Source organism: Pantherophis guttatus, chromosome 8 (assembly GCF_059756535.1).
Source record: "Pantherophis guttatus breed Tessera chromosome 8, ASM5975653v1, whole genome shotgun sequence".
In the NCBI taxonomy this organism is placed as follows: Eukaryota; Metazoa; Chordata; class Lepidosauria; order Squamata; family Colubridae; genus Pantherophis; species Pantherophis guttatus.
The window spans coordinates 44,785,411-44,803,314 of NC_142070.1; the positions used below are offsets into that span (position 1 = coordinate 44,785,411).

General features: G+C 41.3%; 1 protein-coding gene and 1 long non-coding RNA gene across 4 annotated transcripts in view; both read left to right on the forward strand.

Annotated features, from left to right (window-relative positions):
• The window catches only part of IRF2 (interferon regulatory factor 2), a 34,769-nt gene extending 32,739 nt beyond the window's left edge, over nucleotides 1-2,030 (forward strand). For all 3 annotated transcript variants that reach the window (XM_034401433.3, XM_034401431.3, XM_087874679.1), the window contains exon 9: nucleotides 695-2,030. In XM_034401433.3, the coding sequence (XP_034257324.1) occupies nucleotides 695-1,015 (321 nt within the window). In that variant the 3' untranslated portion in view covers nucleotides 1,016-2,030. The remainder of the gene's footprint in view (nucleotides 1-694) is intronic.
• A 3,890-nt stretch (nucleotides 2,031-5,920) lies between these two features.
• Nucleotides 5,921-15,775, forward strand: LOC148112612 (uncharacterized). The gene is made up of 2 exons (XR_015729109.1): nucleotides 5,921-6,007; nucleotides 15,677-15,775. It is a non-coding gene; the product is annotated as an uncharacterized LOC148112612 (long non-coding RNA).
• Nucleotides 15,776-17,904: the final 2,129 nt, after the last annotated feature.

A 17,904-nucleotide genomic window follows, 5' to 3' on the forward strand; every position in this document is an offset into this window, starting at 1 on the left:
CAGTGTAATACAGGTAATCATCCCTTACTGACCACAATCAGGATCAACAACTCTGTTGCTAAGCAGCACATTTGCAAGCAAAATGTCATGTGACCATGCCAGTTTAACAACATTATTTCTAGTTCTGGTCGTTAAGCATGATATCGCACAACTGCAGCTTGCAATTTCCTGCCAGCTTCCCAGTAACTTAGCTTGTCGGAAGCTGACTGCGAAGGTTTGCAAATGGAAACCATGTGATTGTGGGACATTACAACTGTCATAAAAAGTGTGCTGGTTGCCAACTACCTGAACTGTGATTTTATGACCAAAGAGAGGCTATGACATTCATAGCTTTGAGAACTAGTTATAAATCCTCTTTTTCAGCACTGTTGTTAAGTTTGAATGGTTGCTGAACAAATGGTTGGTAAGTACTACCTGTATACTATCTTGGGTACTGGATTTTTGACTAGGGACCACGTTTCAAGTCCCCAGTTGATCAAACAGTTGTCTGGATGACTTTGGACTAGAGTAACTCACAGGATTGTTGTTCTGCAGTTAAAATGAGGGAAGACCACCAGAAGCAGCGCAGGATACAAATACAAAAACAAATAAAAATAAAAATACAATAAGTAAGTAAGTAAGTAAGTAAGTAAATAAATAAAAATACTCTATTGGAGTTAACAAAATAAGTAACTTGATCAATTCTTCTCTTCAGAGTCAACTTCAGTGGCAAAAGAAAAACATCGGTGGGAAGCAATATTACAGCAATTTGGGCACAAGGAATCCACCTTACCCACTTCCTAGTATGGCCACCTTTGTGACTTCTAACCAACCTGACCTCCAGGTGACCATCAAAGAAGAAAGCTGCCCTTTGCCTTATAGCAGCTCATGGCCTTCTTTTACAGATCACCCTCTCCAACAAATAGTTTGCTCCGCTTCTACCAGCTATACTAGCAGGCCTCCAGATCATGAAAACCGGGCAAGTGTCATCAAGAAAACCTCAGATATCACTCAGTCAAGACTCAAGAGCAGCTAAGCCATTCACTGATATGTTCCTGGCAGATGCTATTTTATGGCTTTGAGGGGCATACCTAGTGGGAGCTCTACAAATTTAAGGAAAACCTGGATAGTACAGGATATGACTGTGTATCAACTCCATCATTGGAGCATCTTAAACTCAGGACTCCGATCATCAGAATGTTGGAGTTCCAAGATTACAGCCCAGGGAATGGAGGTTCACCTAGAAGTGTATTGCCAAGCTTCCTCAAGCATCCCTCCCAACAGTCCCTCCCAACAGAAGCACTTCATTTCTTGCAGCCATCATGATGAACTCCAAACTTTTGGAAGGAAAGAGAAAATGTGAACTCGCTGGATATTTTTTTCTGCAGAATCTATTGTTAATATGTACATAATGCAGCACTAGCAATATTGCAGTCTGCTTCCGCACCTTATTAAAAAAATAGCACTTGCAAAAAAGGCCTTTTATTAATTAATGGCACATTTAAAGCTCCAGGTTTGATCTCTCTGAGGGCTTTTCTGACATATGTAGCCTTGGAATCTGGAAATATGAATTAAAAAGGAAGGTAAAACTTCCCATGTACATTTCACAGATTGTTTTGAAGAGTGCTTGTCTTATTTGTGTCTAATCTGCTATGCTTGAAATCTGTGTGGTACAATAGAAGAAAATATATTACAGATATATTATGCAAATTCCTAGGTTTTAAAGAAATTTTTCCCTAATTCTAACCAGAGTAAGCTTTTTTATTTTTTTATACAGTGGAATATTTTATTCAAAGTAAAATTCTAAAGTGAATATAATTGTTTCAAGTTTTTTATCTTTTCTACAGCAAATTTATAATTTTACAATTTAGTGTTTGGTTGTCAGCAGCTATCACATCTTTGTGGCACATTTCTTTTTTCATTTTCTCCCTCTCTTCCTCTCTTTTTCTCTTTTTTACAATTTGTAAAGGTGAAATAATGAGTTTTATGTAGCAATCAAAATATCCTGTGGATTAATAATAAATATTACATATAGCTAAGTTTTAAATAAATACTTTGTCTACATTTATGAAATGGTTAAAATCATATAAGGGGTGAGTTGAGAAATATTGTGATGAGCAACAAAAGGAGAAAATGATGAATACCTGGGCTCAAAAATTGTATCAAAACACGAATATTTAACAAAACGCCATGGAATTCAATCAGAGAATTATATTCAGCAGGTCCTGAAATAAAATGAATGCTATTTCCTAATTTTTAAACATGAAACATGTTAAATGGCCTCATAAGCCTACTTTCAAATAAAATACTTCATATTTAATTTATTCATTGCTAAAAGTACGCAATGTGTCATTTTCTTCCAGAATTTCAAATACATACACTGAGGGTTGGAATACTTTGCAACTGAGCTGGAAAATCAAAAGATAGCATGACATTCCTTCTGATTTCCTCACCACAAATAGATCCTATTGCTTTAAAGAAGGGCTGTGCTCCCACCCCAAATATCATGAAGCACTTTTTCAGAATAATTTTTGAAGCACGCAGAGCCCTAGTTCATATCCATCTTGCAGAGCAGAACATCTTTATACCAGCTTTGGAAGTTCAGTGTCAAAAGTGTTGCAGAAAGACAGTTGATGGAGCAACTTTAATGTCTAACTAGTAGACAACGTGGTAGCTTTAATTCTGAATTGTAAATAAACATAAAGGTTCCATACGGTTAAGGTTCTGGTTATGATTTCCACTCATCATCTACAACTGGATTAAGAGATTAACCAAAGAATGGAGTTAACAGCATACAATGCCAGGAAATAAATATCAAGCATTAACAGTGGAAAATGTTTTAAAAAATACAAGAACAGGAATAAATTAGACCAGACATAAAACACTTTCAAACTTGAAGATTATACTTGGTTTATTTTTTAAAATCATTAAAAACTTGAGACAAATATAAAAAATGTATTTTATGAAAAGATATTTAGTCTAGAAATACTGCAAGGGGTTTTGTCTGGTTAGTGGAATGAATGGGCATCAGTAGTGGAACATATTTCCAGGGCCAATTTGGAAAAAGCATGGCTGTGTGTAGAAAAGTAGGATAACCACAAGCTTGCTCACATAGTGTAGGACATCTCCCATTTATTTATTTATTGGTTCGATTTATATGCCGCCCTTTTCCGGAGACTCAGGGCGGCTTACAATGCGTTAAGCAATAGCCTTCATACTTTTGTATATACCTGCTTAGTAGGGCTTTCGCCCTCCCCCCCCAGCGGTGTTCTTTTTTATACAAAGTCAGCTTATTGCCCCCACAATCCGGGTCCTCATTTTACCTACCTTGAAAGGATGGAAGGCTGAGTCAACCTTGAGCCTGGTGAGATTTGAACTTGCAGTAATTGCAGGCAGCTGGTGCTAGTTAACAGCACTTTAGTCTGCTCTGCCATCATGGCTCTTGTTATTCAATAACTACTTTTGAAAAAATCTCTTTGCTTAGTGTACATCAAGAGATTTAGCGACAGATCTACCTTGTGTTTATACCTAAGTCATGGTTATTATGATTGTATATAATAATATATGGTAATTTTTTCAAATAGTTACTTGAAGTCTATGTTGGCCTTTGACTATGCACAGAAATATTTTTCACATGAAATGGTTCCCAAATGGGGCCTGACAATCACTGGTGGTGTACAAAGATTGTTCTTAGTCTGGGTATCAAAAATCTCACAATATTGCATTCTTGTTTGAAATCACATGTGGTTTGAGCATACTTGCCCCAAACCTTGCAATATTTCAACTAAGAATACCAAAATTCTGTGTGATTTAATGATTATGAGATTAGTAACTATACTTCTCTAAAAAAAATAATTTAAAGATTTCACATTTTCTGTGATGTCCACAGCCATCATGCGGTCTTCACTGGCTTATTCAATCCTGAAAACCCGATAATGATATAGCAAATCCACATAAATGCAAAGGCTAAGAATTGCTCTTTGAAGATTTTTTTTTAACAGAAACCAATTTTTAATTCAAACAAACAAAACAATTGTTTCAAATGTTTTTCTATTATTTTCTATTCATTTTAACCAAAACGATTGAATAAAGACAAAGACAATCCCTATGTTTCTATAAAACATTAAACCTGGTTGTAGTTTGTTTTATGTGTAAATTTCAAGATACAGTCTTTAACACTCCCTAAATGGGAATGTTGAAGTAAAATTTTGTTTTGTAAAGTGGTAAAATAAGCATGGTTGGTTTAAGAAGTTCAGTTTGATTTGCTATCATTTGCATTAATCATTTGTGGATAGATTAAAAACTGGTGTGGTACTCTAAAAATAAAATACAAATAAGTTAAGAAATTGGAAAGTAAGTCTTCTTTTGCAGACAACATCTGGCCATAAGTATTGGTACCATAGATAAGTGTTTCCAACTAATATACAGCTAAAACAAACTAGTACCTGATGCATGTGCTATGCTGGGTCATTCATATGCTCAGCCAAAATCAAGTACAGCACAGTGTTGTTTAATAGATCACATGATTCTAGCCAACTCATTCTTGCACTTCCAAACTTCTTAAAATACTGTTGAGATAGAATGGTTATTATAATTCCAGTGATTTGTTTTTAATTAGTAACATAAAATATATATTAAAGTAGTTCTGGGAATTTAAGGAAGTTTATTCAATGGAACAATTAATCCTAAGTAAAATAGGCTGGTGTTCCAAAATATGTAGAAGACATAAAAGAAACTTTCCTGAATGCAGAGAGAGGGATATTTCATTGCTAATTATTTTGCTAGTTATTTTGCTAGTTGCCAAAAGTGGCAGCTGTCACCAATATAAGAAGTTATATAAGGGGGCATTTTTGTGTTATTTAATTACAAGAATACATGTGCTATAAATAAATAACACATTCATTTTACTGCTATGATTTCTTTTTTTTCCCTCATGATTTCATTCACATATATAGAACAGAAAAAATAGTGTTATCTCTATTTTATTCCTATCTGTGTGAAAATATTTAACGAAGATCGTGTTGTTGAGCTTTAGAAGACAATAATACTGTATTTATTGCTGACCATTACATGGTCATTGCTCAATGGACGTTTCAAATTGGGTTTAATTCTGGCTGATTATAGACAAATGCTTGTCTTCTTGACCTATCTTTAACAATAACTCTTCCAAATCTGTTCTGCTAATCTTTTTGATCTTTTTCATCTATCATACCTCAGATAACCTGCTCTCATGTCATGAAGGGCTTTAAAGGTAAATATCTTGGATCAGACCTGGAAGCAGACTGGCAACCAATATGTATAAATATATATATTTATATATAATTTTTAGAAAGTTTTGGCAAATTCCAATAAAACAGTATTTGATTGAGCTCTACACTCCCTATTTCTCTGCTATACTCTCAGTTCTCTTTGCATGTTCACCTTGAAAATGAGTTATATTTGAATTGCTTTTCAAGAATTTTGTAAGGCCATCTAGTCAGCTTAAGGGGTACAAATCTAAACTTAAAAGTTACATCCATTACATTTGTATTTCAAGGAACTCAGTTTGCTTATATATTATACAGTAGTTTAATGGTATCTTTCCTATTTTCTGTTTGCTGACTTTTGCTCTTCTTGTTCTTGGGTGTATTCTTCTTATCAAGTTCATAAGTATATGTGTGTGTACATGTTTCCCTGTTAATAGTTAATGAAAAGAAGAGCATTCAGAAAAAAATTATACGCATTGAAGGTCAATTTTACCTATCATTTTGAAGAATGTTCCAGGATTGCTCATTTATAGATTGCAGGATAATTAGGAAATTAGAAGTCAAGAACAACACACTTGTGGCTGCTCATGATAACAGGTTTTTATCCATGCATATGTAACATTTCTTATAATGGTGGTAGCGTAATGACAGTACATCTTCTTAACTGCTCTGTATCATGTGGAATAACTGGTCAAAGTACTTGCATGTTTGGACATGATAAGCATTCTAAGAATTCAAAGAAGACGTCCCTCAGACCATTTTAAGTCTTCTTGTTGCTTCAGGTAAAAATACATTGCATGTTTCTTTGTTTCTTTGTTTTACATCTATAGACCTTTAGATACTCTGTCTAAAGTTGACTTCACACAACATACTATGTCAAAAGTGAATAAACTATAATACTATAGATAGTAATGTGTGAATTCAGCATTAATTTATGATGATGTACTATAATGGCTCCAGAACTTTCCAGACTTACTAAAGCAATCAGCTCCAGCAGTTACTGAATAAAATCTATTACTCCTTTTTGCTGGAAGATGAAAAGATTTTGTTGCTGTCTGTCTACTCTCTCTCCCTCTCTCTCTCTATGTGTGTGTGTGTGTGTCAGAAAGCTATACATGCTATTCATGTTCTTCGGTGACTATTATTAAAAGTGATACTCATGAAAGTTAATAACTGTCCTGAATAGCAACACTGACATCCTTCATAAATTTGTCTACATCCTTCCTTTCCTAATGATAAATCTATTTTTTGCATCTCACTAGTCCAAAGTACAGAAGATATCACAAAATTACACAATACCTTTATTAAACCTTTGGGTAATATAGTATCGTTATCAAAGACATATTCACCTTTGCGTTTGCAGAAATAAGACACCCAGGACAAACTAAATGAAAAACTATGCTTTTTGGCATGTTTAATCCATGTTCATTTTTCATTTTTCTTAACATACTAGTAAAATGATATTCAAGATTACATAATCTGGACTTCAATGGTATTTGGAATAATGGCTCACAGATGCACAAACTGGATTAGAAGAAGCAGGAACTCATATAGTTTACATGCATATATTTACATACATATATTATAAATATATAATATTCATATAGTTTACATACATATAGATATATTTATATATAATTATTATTATTATTATTATTATTATTATTATTATTATTATTATTATTATTTTATTTCTATACCGCCCTTCCTCTATGCAGCAAGGACCGAGCCTGCTTAAATGTGAATAGCTCCGCCCCTCCTGGCCCAGTGTTTTGGCGAGGGCGCTGGCGCAGACTGACTGTAACGACAAAGAATTAATATCCACCACCCCCCAGCCAACCCAGAGGGCCGGAAACCAAGGGTGGGGCTGACTGCCGTTCTTTCTGATTGAGAAAGGACGTATCAGGTAAGACCAACGTCCATTCTCCGAAGGAAAGAAATGGCAGTCAGACTGGGGACATACCAAAGCTGCATGTCGCCAGGGAGGGAAAACTCCGGCCCGACAGACTTAGGAACGAAGCACCTCCTGCAGGACTCGACGGCCAAAGGCTGCCTCTGCAGACGCAAAGGAATCCACATCTGTCGGATGAAGGGAGATATAGAAGTCCATGTAGTAGCCTGACAGACCTCCTCCAGAGGCGCCTGGGTAGCCCATGCGGCGGAGGTGGCTGCGCTTTTTGTCGAGTATGCTGTGACATGGCGTGGCACAGGAAGATGCTGTTGCAGATGGTGGCCCTAATCCAGCGGCCGAGGGTGGTGCTCTTGACCTGGAGCCAATGGAGGCCGGCTGAAAGGAAATGAAGAGAGCCTCCGTCTTATGAAGAACGGCCGTTCTGGCGATGTAAATCTTTAGAGCCCTACGGACATCTAGAGAGTCCCAGGAGAGTTCCAATCTATGCGCTGGATGCGAGCAAAAATTAGGGAGGACGGTGGAAGACGGAATTAATTTTCAGAAGGAATGCCGGATCTAGTCTAAGAACCACCCTGTCTTTATGGAATATGCAGAGGTCGCTGAGGACCGAGAGGGCCGCTAACTCCGATATCCGACGAGCCGAGGTGATGGCGATAAGAAATGAAACCTTGAAGGACAGGAAACGGAGTGACACTTGACGGAGAGGCTCAAACGGAGACAAAGTTAAAGCTGTAAGAACTTTGTTAAGGTTCTAGGTAGGATAACGGTGAATGGTAGGAGGACGGAGGTTAACCGCTCCGCGAGGAAATTGCGTATGTATGGGTGACGAGAAAGAGAGTCCGGGGAGTTGCAGGAGAGGATGGAGGCGATGGCCGCTACTTGGCATCGCAGCGTATTTGGAGCCAAACTGGCATCTAGTCCGTCCTAGAGGAAAGAGAGAACCTGAATGACCGAAGCAGACAGTGGATCGATGGAGGAGCGGCCGCACCAGGTGGAAAAGGAACGCCACGTGGCCTCATAAATTCAGAAAGTAGAAGAACAACGAGCAGCCTGGATGGTGGAAATAACTCTGGAGGGGATGCTGGCCATTGTTAAGAGGAGCCGCTCAGCCTCCAAACGGTTAGTTGGAGCCACGTGGTATCTGGGTGTTGAAGAGATCCCTGTACCAGTTCTATCCTGGAATCCGGAATGCGCCAATGGGCCACTATGGACAGTGATATCAGGTCCACATACCACGGCTGGCGAGGCCAGTGAGGGGTGATGAGGAGGAGTTCCGCCTTCTCGTCTAGCATTTTCCGGAGAACCCGGGAGATGAGCGGTGGGGGGGGAATGCATACAGGAGGCTGGAAGGCCACGGGCTACGTAGGGCATCCGTTGCTTTGACCCGAGGGTCCGGGAAGCGAGAAAGGTACCTGGGAAGTTGGTGGTTCCGGGAGGAGGCAAAGAGGTCGACCACTGGATTCCCGAACCGGGTCGTGATGTTGTGAAAAAGAAGAGGGGAGAGGCTCCACTCCCTGTGGTCCAACTGGGAGCGGCTGAGGGCGTCCGTCTGGACGTTTGCTGTTCCTGATATGTGTTCCGCTTTGATGGAATTGAGATGTGCCTCGGCCCAGTGACCCAGGAGAATGGTCTCTGCAAGAAGGGATCTGGAGCGGGTGCCCCCCATTTTATTGATGTGGGCCTTTGTGGACATGTTGTCAGTCAGGACGAGAATGTCCTTGCCCTCCACTAGGACCCGGAAATGGACGAGAGCACCGCTCGCAGCTCTAGGTAGTGGGGACCACTGACCCTGGGCCATGTGATGTTGCAAATGGGCCCCCCAGCCCGTCAAACTGGCGTCTGTTGTGAGGACAAGACGATGAGGCTCCCTGTAACAACTGCCCTTGGATATAGTGTCTGAGGTCCACCATCGTAGGGAAGAGATGAACTGAGGTAGACGAAGATGGGACAGCAAGGTACTTCGGCCGGCTCGCTGGTGGGGTGGGAGGAGCCACTGCAGCTCCCTGCTGTGCAAGTGAGACCAGGGAACAATGCTGAATGTGGAAACCATTTTGCCCAGAAGGCAAGATAGTTTCAAAATCGAGACAATCCCCTCCGATACGCACTGGCCAGCTAAAGCTCTGAGACTGGCCTGGCGGCCAGGGGAAAGGGACACCTGAGAGGAAAGCATATTAAGAGAGGCCCCCAGATGAATTATGCTGGTGGATGGAGAAAGGTGGCTTTTGGGCCAGTTAACTGAAAACCCATGACTCTGAAGAAGAGTCAGAACTGTAGAGAGATCCCTATGGGCCGAGGGAAGGGAGGAGGAAAGGACTAGAATGTCATCTAAGTAAAATTGAAGCCGAATTGGAAGGGTATGGATATGGCCAATCAGGGCGGCCATGACCTTTGTAAAAACTCTAGGGGCAGAGGAAAGACCAAAGGGCAAGGCCCTATACTGAAAATGGGAACCCTTGTAGTGAAACCTAAGGAACTTAGGTGAGAAGGGTGAGAAGGGTGGATAGAGATGTGGAGGTAAGCCTACGTAAGGTCAATGGAAGATAGAAAATCCCTGGGCCGAAGACACTCCAAAATGGAGAAAAGAGTGTGCATCTTGAACTGGCGATAAATTATATACCGGTTCAAGGCCTTAAGGTCTAAAATAGCCTGCCAGGCCCCCGAGGATTTCTTTACAATGAAGAGGCGAGAGTAAAACCCTTTACCTCATTGGTCGGGGGGTACTGGTTGTACAGCTCTGATAGCCAAAAGATGATCGATAGCAGAAGAAACAAGAGCCTGTTTAACAGAATCGTGAGAAAGGGGACAGGAGAGAAAGACTGAAGGCGGTGGGGACAGAAATTCCAATAAAGGCCAGATTTGATAGTTGACAAAACCCAAGCATCAGTTACAGAAGACCTCCATTGGTCATAGAAAAGAGACAGGCGGCCCCCTATAGGAGGGTCCTGAGAAGATCTATCTGCCCCTCTGAGGGAAGCGACCCCGTCCACCCTGAAAGGACCGTCTAGGCGGGAACCTGCCCCCTGATCTGACCTGAGAATCAAGCTGGTGAGACCTAGGCTGGGCAGGATGCTGGTATCGTGACTGGAAGGAGGAGGAGTCGGAGGCCCGAAAGGACTGGATCTGAGGATAAGGTGAGTAGCGAGCATCTGAGCGTCTGTGCTGTGAAGGGAGAATCTTGCGCTTGTCCCTTGACTCAATCAGAAGTGGTTCCAGGGGAGGACCAAACAAGTTGCCTGGAGAGTAAGGGGCAGAGGCCAACTGCCACTTGCTACGTATGTCAGCCTGCCAACCCCTGAGCCACAGAAGACGGCGCAAAGCTATAGAGGTGCCAAGAGCTCTGGTCGTGAATCGGGTAGCATTGAGCGTCGTGTCAGCAGAGTATTCCAGGGCAGCAGAAATCTTGTTAATGTCCTGCTGAGTTCTGGAGTCAGACTGAGGCAAGCAGTCTTGGAGCTGCTTGAGCCAGAGAAGAGCGGCTTAATTGAAAAAGGATGCCGCCGAGGAAGCCCTGATAGACCAGGCTGCGGCTAGATGGCCCTTAACAAGGGTCTTCTACACTCGTTTGTCCTCTGGGTGGAGGGAATCTTCTGGAGGACCAGTCGGGTGTGCAGGATTGGCCAGAGTCACGATCGGAGGATCGACCGTTGGAAGTTGTAAAAGGTCTGCCATGGCAGTTGCGGAATTGTAGAGCCATTTGTCCAGGTTGTTGGGACTGGGACCAGATCCAGGAAGAGACCATTGACGATGAAGGACGTCTAGGAAAAGTTTGGGAGCAGGAATGGTCTCAGGGGCCACAGTTGGTTCCATGAATAAGGCTGAAGCCGGATCTAAAGTGGCAGGAGGAGCTTCAGAAGACGGGATTTCACCCAAACGAGTGGTAGCAATCACTTTGAAAAGCAGAGAGCGGAACATCTGCAGCCGAAAGAGGCCTATAAAAGGAGATTGGTCGGGAAGTAATCCTTCATCCTCTGAAAGAACAGAATCCAGAGCCTCATCCGGTTCTGAAACCAAGGCCTGGTCTCCAGATTATTCATAATCTGCCTGGTCATGATCTGAGAGTTGGTCCTCCGACGCCCTGTGCTGGTGCCCGTCACTGGCAGGTGGGGCGGGGGCCTGAGGGCCAGGCGGTAACCCTACCTGCTGCAAACATTGTGCAAATCCCTCACGAATGGCCCTGGTCAGAAGGACCTCAAAGGCCTCAGGCAACTGAGAGGTAGGTTGTTGGAGGGGAGGAACCATTTGGGCCGGGGCCTGAGATGATATAGGCGATGAAGGAACTTCAGACTCCGTTTGAAAAAGAGGCTCCTTGCCTGGTGGAGGGGCAGGTCCCTGAGGAGGAGGGCGGTCCGGTGACAGGTCCCTGACACTTTAGACCTTGTCCTGGATAATGGACCCTGGTCTGGAAGGCAGTTGCGAAGGATGAGCCGGAGAGACTGGCCTGGCTTGCAGAGAAGCCTTTGTGAATCCCCTTTCCATCGCCTTATGGCGACGTTGTTCCTCCCGAGAGGGCGTAGGGATGGCCGAGGTAGAGGAGGCTTTCTTTGCCTTGGCTCTCTTCGCTGAAGGGGGATGGCCGGATGACCCTTCCAATGGGTCCGAGTCGTGGCATTTGTGGCTGGAGGAAGAACCCTTTGGCAGGCCCTTGCGCCCCTTGGAACGATCTGCCATTTTTCTGAGGGTAAAATCAATCAAAATGATCTCCATGGCAAAAGCGTGCCCAAATTAATCAGCCCAGTAAAGGGAGACTTACGAAACCAAAGCTCCACTCCTGTAAGGTCCGTTCCTTCACCAGCAAAATCCTAAATTCGAAAGGGCAGAAAATCGCTAGCTCAAGGCTATTAAGGCGCTATGCGGGCGGCAAGGCAAGCTCCAGCCAAGAAATGTAGCTGCTAGGCAAATCGCCGTTAAAACGCAGCGCTGCTTGTTGAAGCAATCGGAGGGCTGATAATATCACAAAGTGCGCTAACGAGGGAATATGTCAGCTGACAGATTCCAAACTGGAGCCCCGGATAGCGGCAGGAACCAGCAATCCAAAATACTAAAAATCCTTGTAAAAAAGCTTGGAGAGCAAGAAAGGAGTCAGAGTCAACTGGAAAGGCTGGAAGACACGTCTATCCAGCATAGACCGAGTCGAAACACTGGGCCAGGAGGGCGGAGCTATTCAAATTTAAGCAGACTCGGTCCTTGCTGCATAGAGGAAGTCTTCCCCAGTCTGACTGCCGTTTCTTTCCTTCAGAGAACCACAATTGCAACCAGAATTCCATTGCTAAGCTAAGTTGTTAGGTGAGTTGCACCTGATTTTATGACTTTTGCCATGGTTATTAAGCAAATAACTGCAGTTGTTAAGTGAATCATGCAGTCATTTAGCAAATCCACTCCCCACATTGACTACTAGTTGGAAGCTAGCTGGAAAGGTTGCAAGTGGTGATCAAATAACTCCAGGACACTGCAACAGTCATAAATACCACTTGCCAGTTGCCAAGTGTCCAAATTTTGATCATGGGGATGCTGGACAATCATGACCTGCAAAGACCTGTCATAAATCTTTTTTTCAGTGCCATTGTAACTTCAGTCACTAAATCAATATTGCATTTTTAGTCATGCCTCCTGCTTTATAAACGTACATTTGAAACTTTTTTGGGGGGGTTGCTGTCAACTCTAAGTAGGCTACCAAATTTGGAGAACAATGTAAGAGCAAACCAGTAGCGGCGGTGCCTGCCCAGACATCATCAAAAACACTCCCAATAACAAACCGGTAGCCCCGGGATTTGAAACCCACTACTGGTTCATTTCAATGTAAATATGGCTGTAATTTTGAAAGACAGTACATTTTTGCATTTATAGCATACTACTTGGAAAATTTACAGAATTTTCAGCTTTGGTCTTTTTCAAATAAAATAACTGAGTTAATTGTTTTTCTCTGCTGAATGCAGGTTCATTTTGAAAAGAGTAAACATGTTTCTGGAAACTTGAGATAATTGGTGATGGGAGACAATGCTGCTACTATGAACACAGTTGTGAATGCCTCTGTCTGTATCTAATCTTCTCTATTTAACTGTCATTTACTTTAGGCAAGAAAGGACTAATTAATGTGTTGGTAGCTGTAATATTAAAAGAAATAGGTGGGGAGGGGTGGGGCCGGGGAGACACAAGACGTGTGTCTTACCTGCTATGCAGCTCTGTCGCATGTCTCGCCATTGCCTGCAGACAAACACGTTGTAGGGTAAAACCAAACTTTTCGTGAGTTCAAGAAGTTTGATTGAACTGGCGATGTTTTTTTAACCCTACAACGTGTTTGCCTGCAGACAACAGTGAGACATGCGACGGAGGTACAAGGCAGGTAAGACACATCTCACGTCTCCCCAGCCCCACCTCTCCCCACCTGCCACCCCCAAATTGCATCCAATTTGGGCAGGGACAGAAAGCCCTGCCATGCCCAGCAAGAGGGGGAGAAGAGATAGCAAGAGGAGCCCTGTCATGCTCCATGCCTCTCGCTTCTCCCCCGCCCTACCTGCCAGCCCCTCAACAAAGAGACGGCGGGGAACGGCAGCAGCAAGGCAGCTGTTACGGTACCATTGGGGCGTGTGGAGCCGTCTTACCTGCCTTGCGTCTCCCCGGCCCCTGGCGAGGGGGTGGAGAAGAGACAGCAAGAAGACTGAGCCCACTCTCACTCCACGCATCTTGCTTCTCCCCCGCCCCACATCCACCCTCCTCGATAAAGAGCCAGGTGCTGTGGAAAAGGGAACTGGATGGACGCAGGCTTTGGGGGAGCCTCCTGCACCCCCAAAATAATAAGACCCCCCTGATAATAAGGCCAAGCCCTTATTATTCAAAAAAATATAAGACAGGGTCTTATTTTTGGAAAAACACAGTATTACAATTTATTAAATACATATTTTGCCTAGAAATGAGTATAAAATCTCTTATACTAGTATTTTTAAAAAACATATATTTTATTTCAATTCTTGTTACTGTACTTGCCCCAAAGTTGCATTGGAGAGATGGACAGCCATATCAAACAAGATGAATAAATGAATATATAAATAAAGTTATCTTACAATATATCGTAATATTACAATTACAATAGGGACGTGGTGGCTCAGTAGCTAACTTGCTGAGCTTGTTGATTGAAAGGTCGGCAGTTCAGGGGTTTGAATCCCTAGTGCCCCATAACGGAGTGAGCTACCATTACTTGTCCCTGCTTCTGCCAACCTAGCAGTCCGAAACCACGTAAAAAATGCAAGTAGAAAAATAGGGACTACCTTTGGTGGTAAGGTAACAGCATTCTGTGCGCCTTTGGCGTTTAGTCATGCTGGCCACATGACCACGGAGACATCTTCAGAAAGCCCTGGCTCTTTGGCTTTGAAACGGAGATGAGCACTGCCTCCTAGAGTCGGGAACGACTAGCACATATGTACGAGGGGAACCTTTACCTTTACCTTTACCTTTACAATATATTGGCCATTTCCTATTTTAGATCTGCTACTTATTTGCTCGTTATCCACTCATATTTTATTGCTTTTTTTTAATTGCATACTTTTTCTTTACATTTTCTACACTCTTTTAAATGTGCATTTGTATCAGCATTATTCCTTCCTGTTTTCTTAGAAAAGTAATAAAGTAGAAATAGAAAATAATAAAACAATAGAAAATAAAAGCCCATTTTAAAAAAAAGACCTCATAAACAATTCAGAAAGTGAGTTTAAACGATTCAGATCCTTTAAGGATTCATTCTGGGAAATTTTCATTTTGGTTTTGTAAAAGACCAAGGCATGTTGATAAAAAAATATTAGCTGTCCCAACAACTACCGGTAGGCCAGTACTAAGATGATCTAAGACTTATAGAAGTTTACTTCTATAAAACAAAAACAAACAGAAAATTTCCCATTTCTACATTGAATATAGCATGGCTTCTATATGCAAACTATAGAACTACAGTATATGACAGCATGCAAAAGAGAATTATTCCTTTCTCCAGAAGTTGTTTTAATAGAGATTATGAAAGTTAAACAAGGAAATACTTCTTTGGAAATATGCTGCCACTCATCTGTGCACATATGCATACTTTCCCTTGCTCTCCTTTTCCTTTCATGGTATTATGTAAAAAGGGCTGTGTAAATAAAAAATGTTATCAACTTACAGTACAAATTTACAATAATGTTCTTAAAGCAGGCTTGCTGACTATTCCTTTTTTAAAATTCAATTCCCTGCTGGCATTAAAAATCCAAAAACTTTGGACAGGTTTTTCTGATTTTTCTCAATGTAAAAATGTTTTTTCTTGAAGAAAAAAGATGAACGAGTAGTAGACTTAAATGATTTCTGAATCTCCATATCTTTCCATGACCAAGGCACAGCTACAGCACAATAAAACCTTTGTTTTTAGTCATTCCTGCTGAAAGCCAGATGCCAACCCAATTTTAAATACTTGTTTTCTTTTTTAAAAAGTCCTTTGAATACTGTTTGTGTGTGTATGTATGCTATATTCAGAAGATTGTTTTTCAGGCGGTGTATTAACATAAACTTAAATATTTTCTTACAGGTTTGAATAATTTGGCTTACAAAGCAGGCTTGTCCTTTATTGGTCCTTCACTTTTTGCAGCCAGACAGACTGAAATAAATTAAAAGGAATTAAGATGAACTGAAGTTGTCTTCTATGAAACCAAAACAATATAAAAATTCCCATTTCTACACTGAACATGTGATTATATATGCAAACTATAGAACTACAGCATATGAAGGAACTTTTCTTGGCATGGCGATTAAGTGATGGACATCTGCTAACTATCTGCATAGCAGGCCTCAGGGACAGAATGAATGGTTTTCTTTTAAAAGAAATGAAAGGGGGGACGGGAAACAGAATTGTTACCATTGCAGTTACTGGGCATATGCCAAGGATGAATGTAGCACCCAGGGGTGGTTTCTAAATTTTTTTACTACCGGTTCTGTGGGCGTGGCTTATTTTGTGGGTGTGGCTTGGAGGTCATGTGACTAGGTGGGCGTGGCTAGCTGGTCAGTCATTTCTGGAAGGTCCTTGCACTTACAACCAAGTTCTCGCACTTACGACCTGACTCATTTGTTTGCTTTTAACACTGATCAACTGTAGGACGGCCCTTTGAAGCCCCGCGGCAAGAGTTTACACAGTTTTTTTCCCTCTAGTCATCAGCTGGGACTCAGGAAGCAGCAATAGATTGGGGGTGGGAGCAAATAAAAGGTAAGAATAACGTGGGTGGGAGGGCGGGGGGGAACCGGTTTGGTGACGTCATATCGTCACCGCTACCGGCTCGGCCGAACCGGACCGAACGGGGAGGAACCCACCACTGGTAGCACCTTTGAAAATATACAAAGCGGCTGAAACCAAACAACAGTATTTTGTATAATAAATTTAACCAGTGGTAATTAGAGCATGAGTTAATGTACTCTATTATGCTTCAGGAGGTGTGTGAAATATATTATTAAGCTAAAAATAAACGTTTCACATAATTTGCAGGGAAGCTGATGGCAAACAATAAAAGCACATAAAAATCTAATGCATAGCAGAGGGTACTTAATTGCTTACAGCTTTCCTGCAAGTCAAGTGAATATAGAGTATGTGGAACCAACTGGGCCATTTTGAATATTGACAGTGAGTGATGGACACCCTTGAAAATGGCTTCTGAAGTATGTCCAGTCATAAAATGGCAGTCATTGCCTAAGTTTTCATTGCCATCTTCTCCTGACCATTTTTTTCTGTGAGATAATAATAATTTATTATATCCAGCCTTTATTATTTCTACAAATAACTAAAGGCCATGAACATATAGAACACACCTCCCTCCTCCTATTTTTTCCACAATAACAACCCTGTGAGGTGGGCTGGGCTGAGATAGAGTGACTGGGCCAAACTCACCAAGCTGTCTTACATGGCTCAGGCAGAACTAGAATTTACAGTCTACTGGTTTAGCCTAGTGCCTTAACCACGATATCAAATTGGCTCAGTCAGATGGATAGATTTTAAAGAGAGCATTAAATTACATTACACACACACAAACACACACAAAACCCCGCTGAATTTTCCAATGAAATAAAAGTATAGGAAATTAAAAGAGAATTAAGAAAATAAGAATATACAAAATAAGAAAAATAAAGTAGAAATGAAATGAACCCCTCCACAAAATTACAATTTCTAACTTTTTTCCTTTTGAGTAATTTCATCTTATGCTTTCCTGTTCCTCTTTGACCCTTCTTAATCTTTTATTTTCTAAGAATGGATATGGGGTTGGTGTGAAGTCCATTGACTACATGATGTAAATAAAGATGAAACCATTTGTAGCATGCTAGATTCCCTATTTAATTATTTTAATTGAATATTTACAATTAAACTCCAGTAACTCAAGAGTTTCTCAGGTAACCATAGAAGTATCTGGAAGTGCACCTATGCTTCTAGGATGACGCTCCTTATTGTGATTATGCGTTTGTGCTCATAACTCAACAGAATATTATTTTATATATTTTATATAGGTGGAATGTCATCCACAAAAGATGCTGCTACAATACTTTTGTTAGCATTTAAAGTACACCAGGTTATGTGCTATTTTTGACAGGACAGATGGACAATAGATGAATTTTTACAACTCTATTTTATAAATATATAATAGTTAGCTGCTCTAATCAACAGGCCCTACATACTTATTAAGACGTCCCTAAAATAATATTGCAAAACTTGTTCAAGCATCAATGTTTTTCAAGAGAAGGGCAGTGTTAATATCACCAATGTTTTTGACAATATAT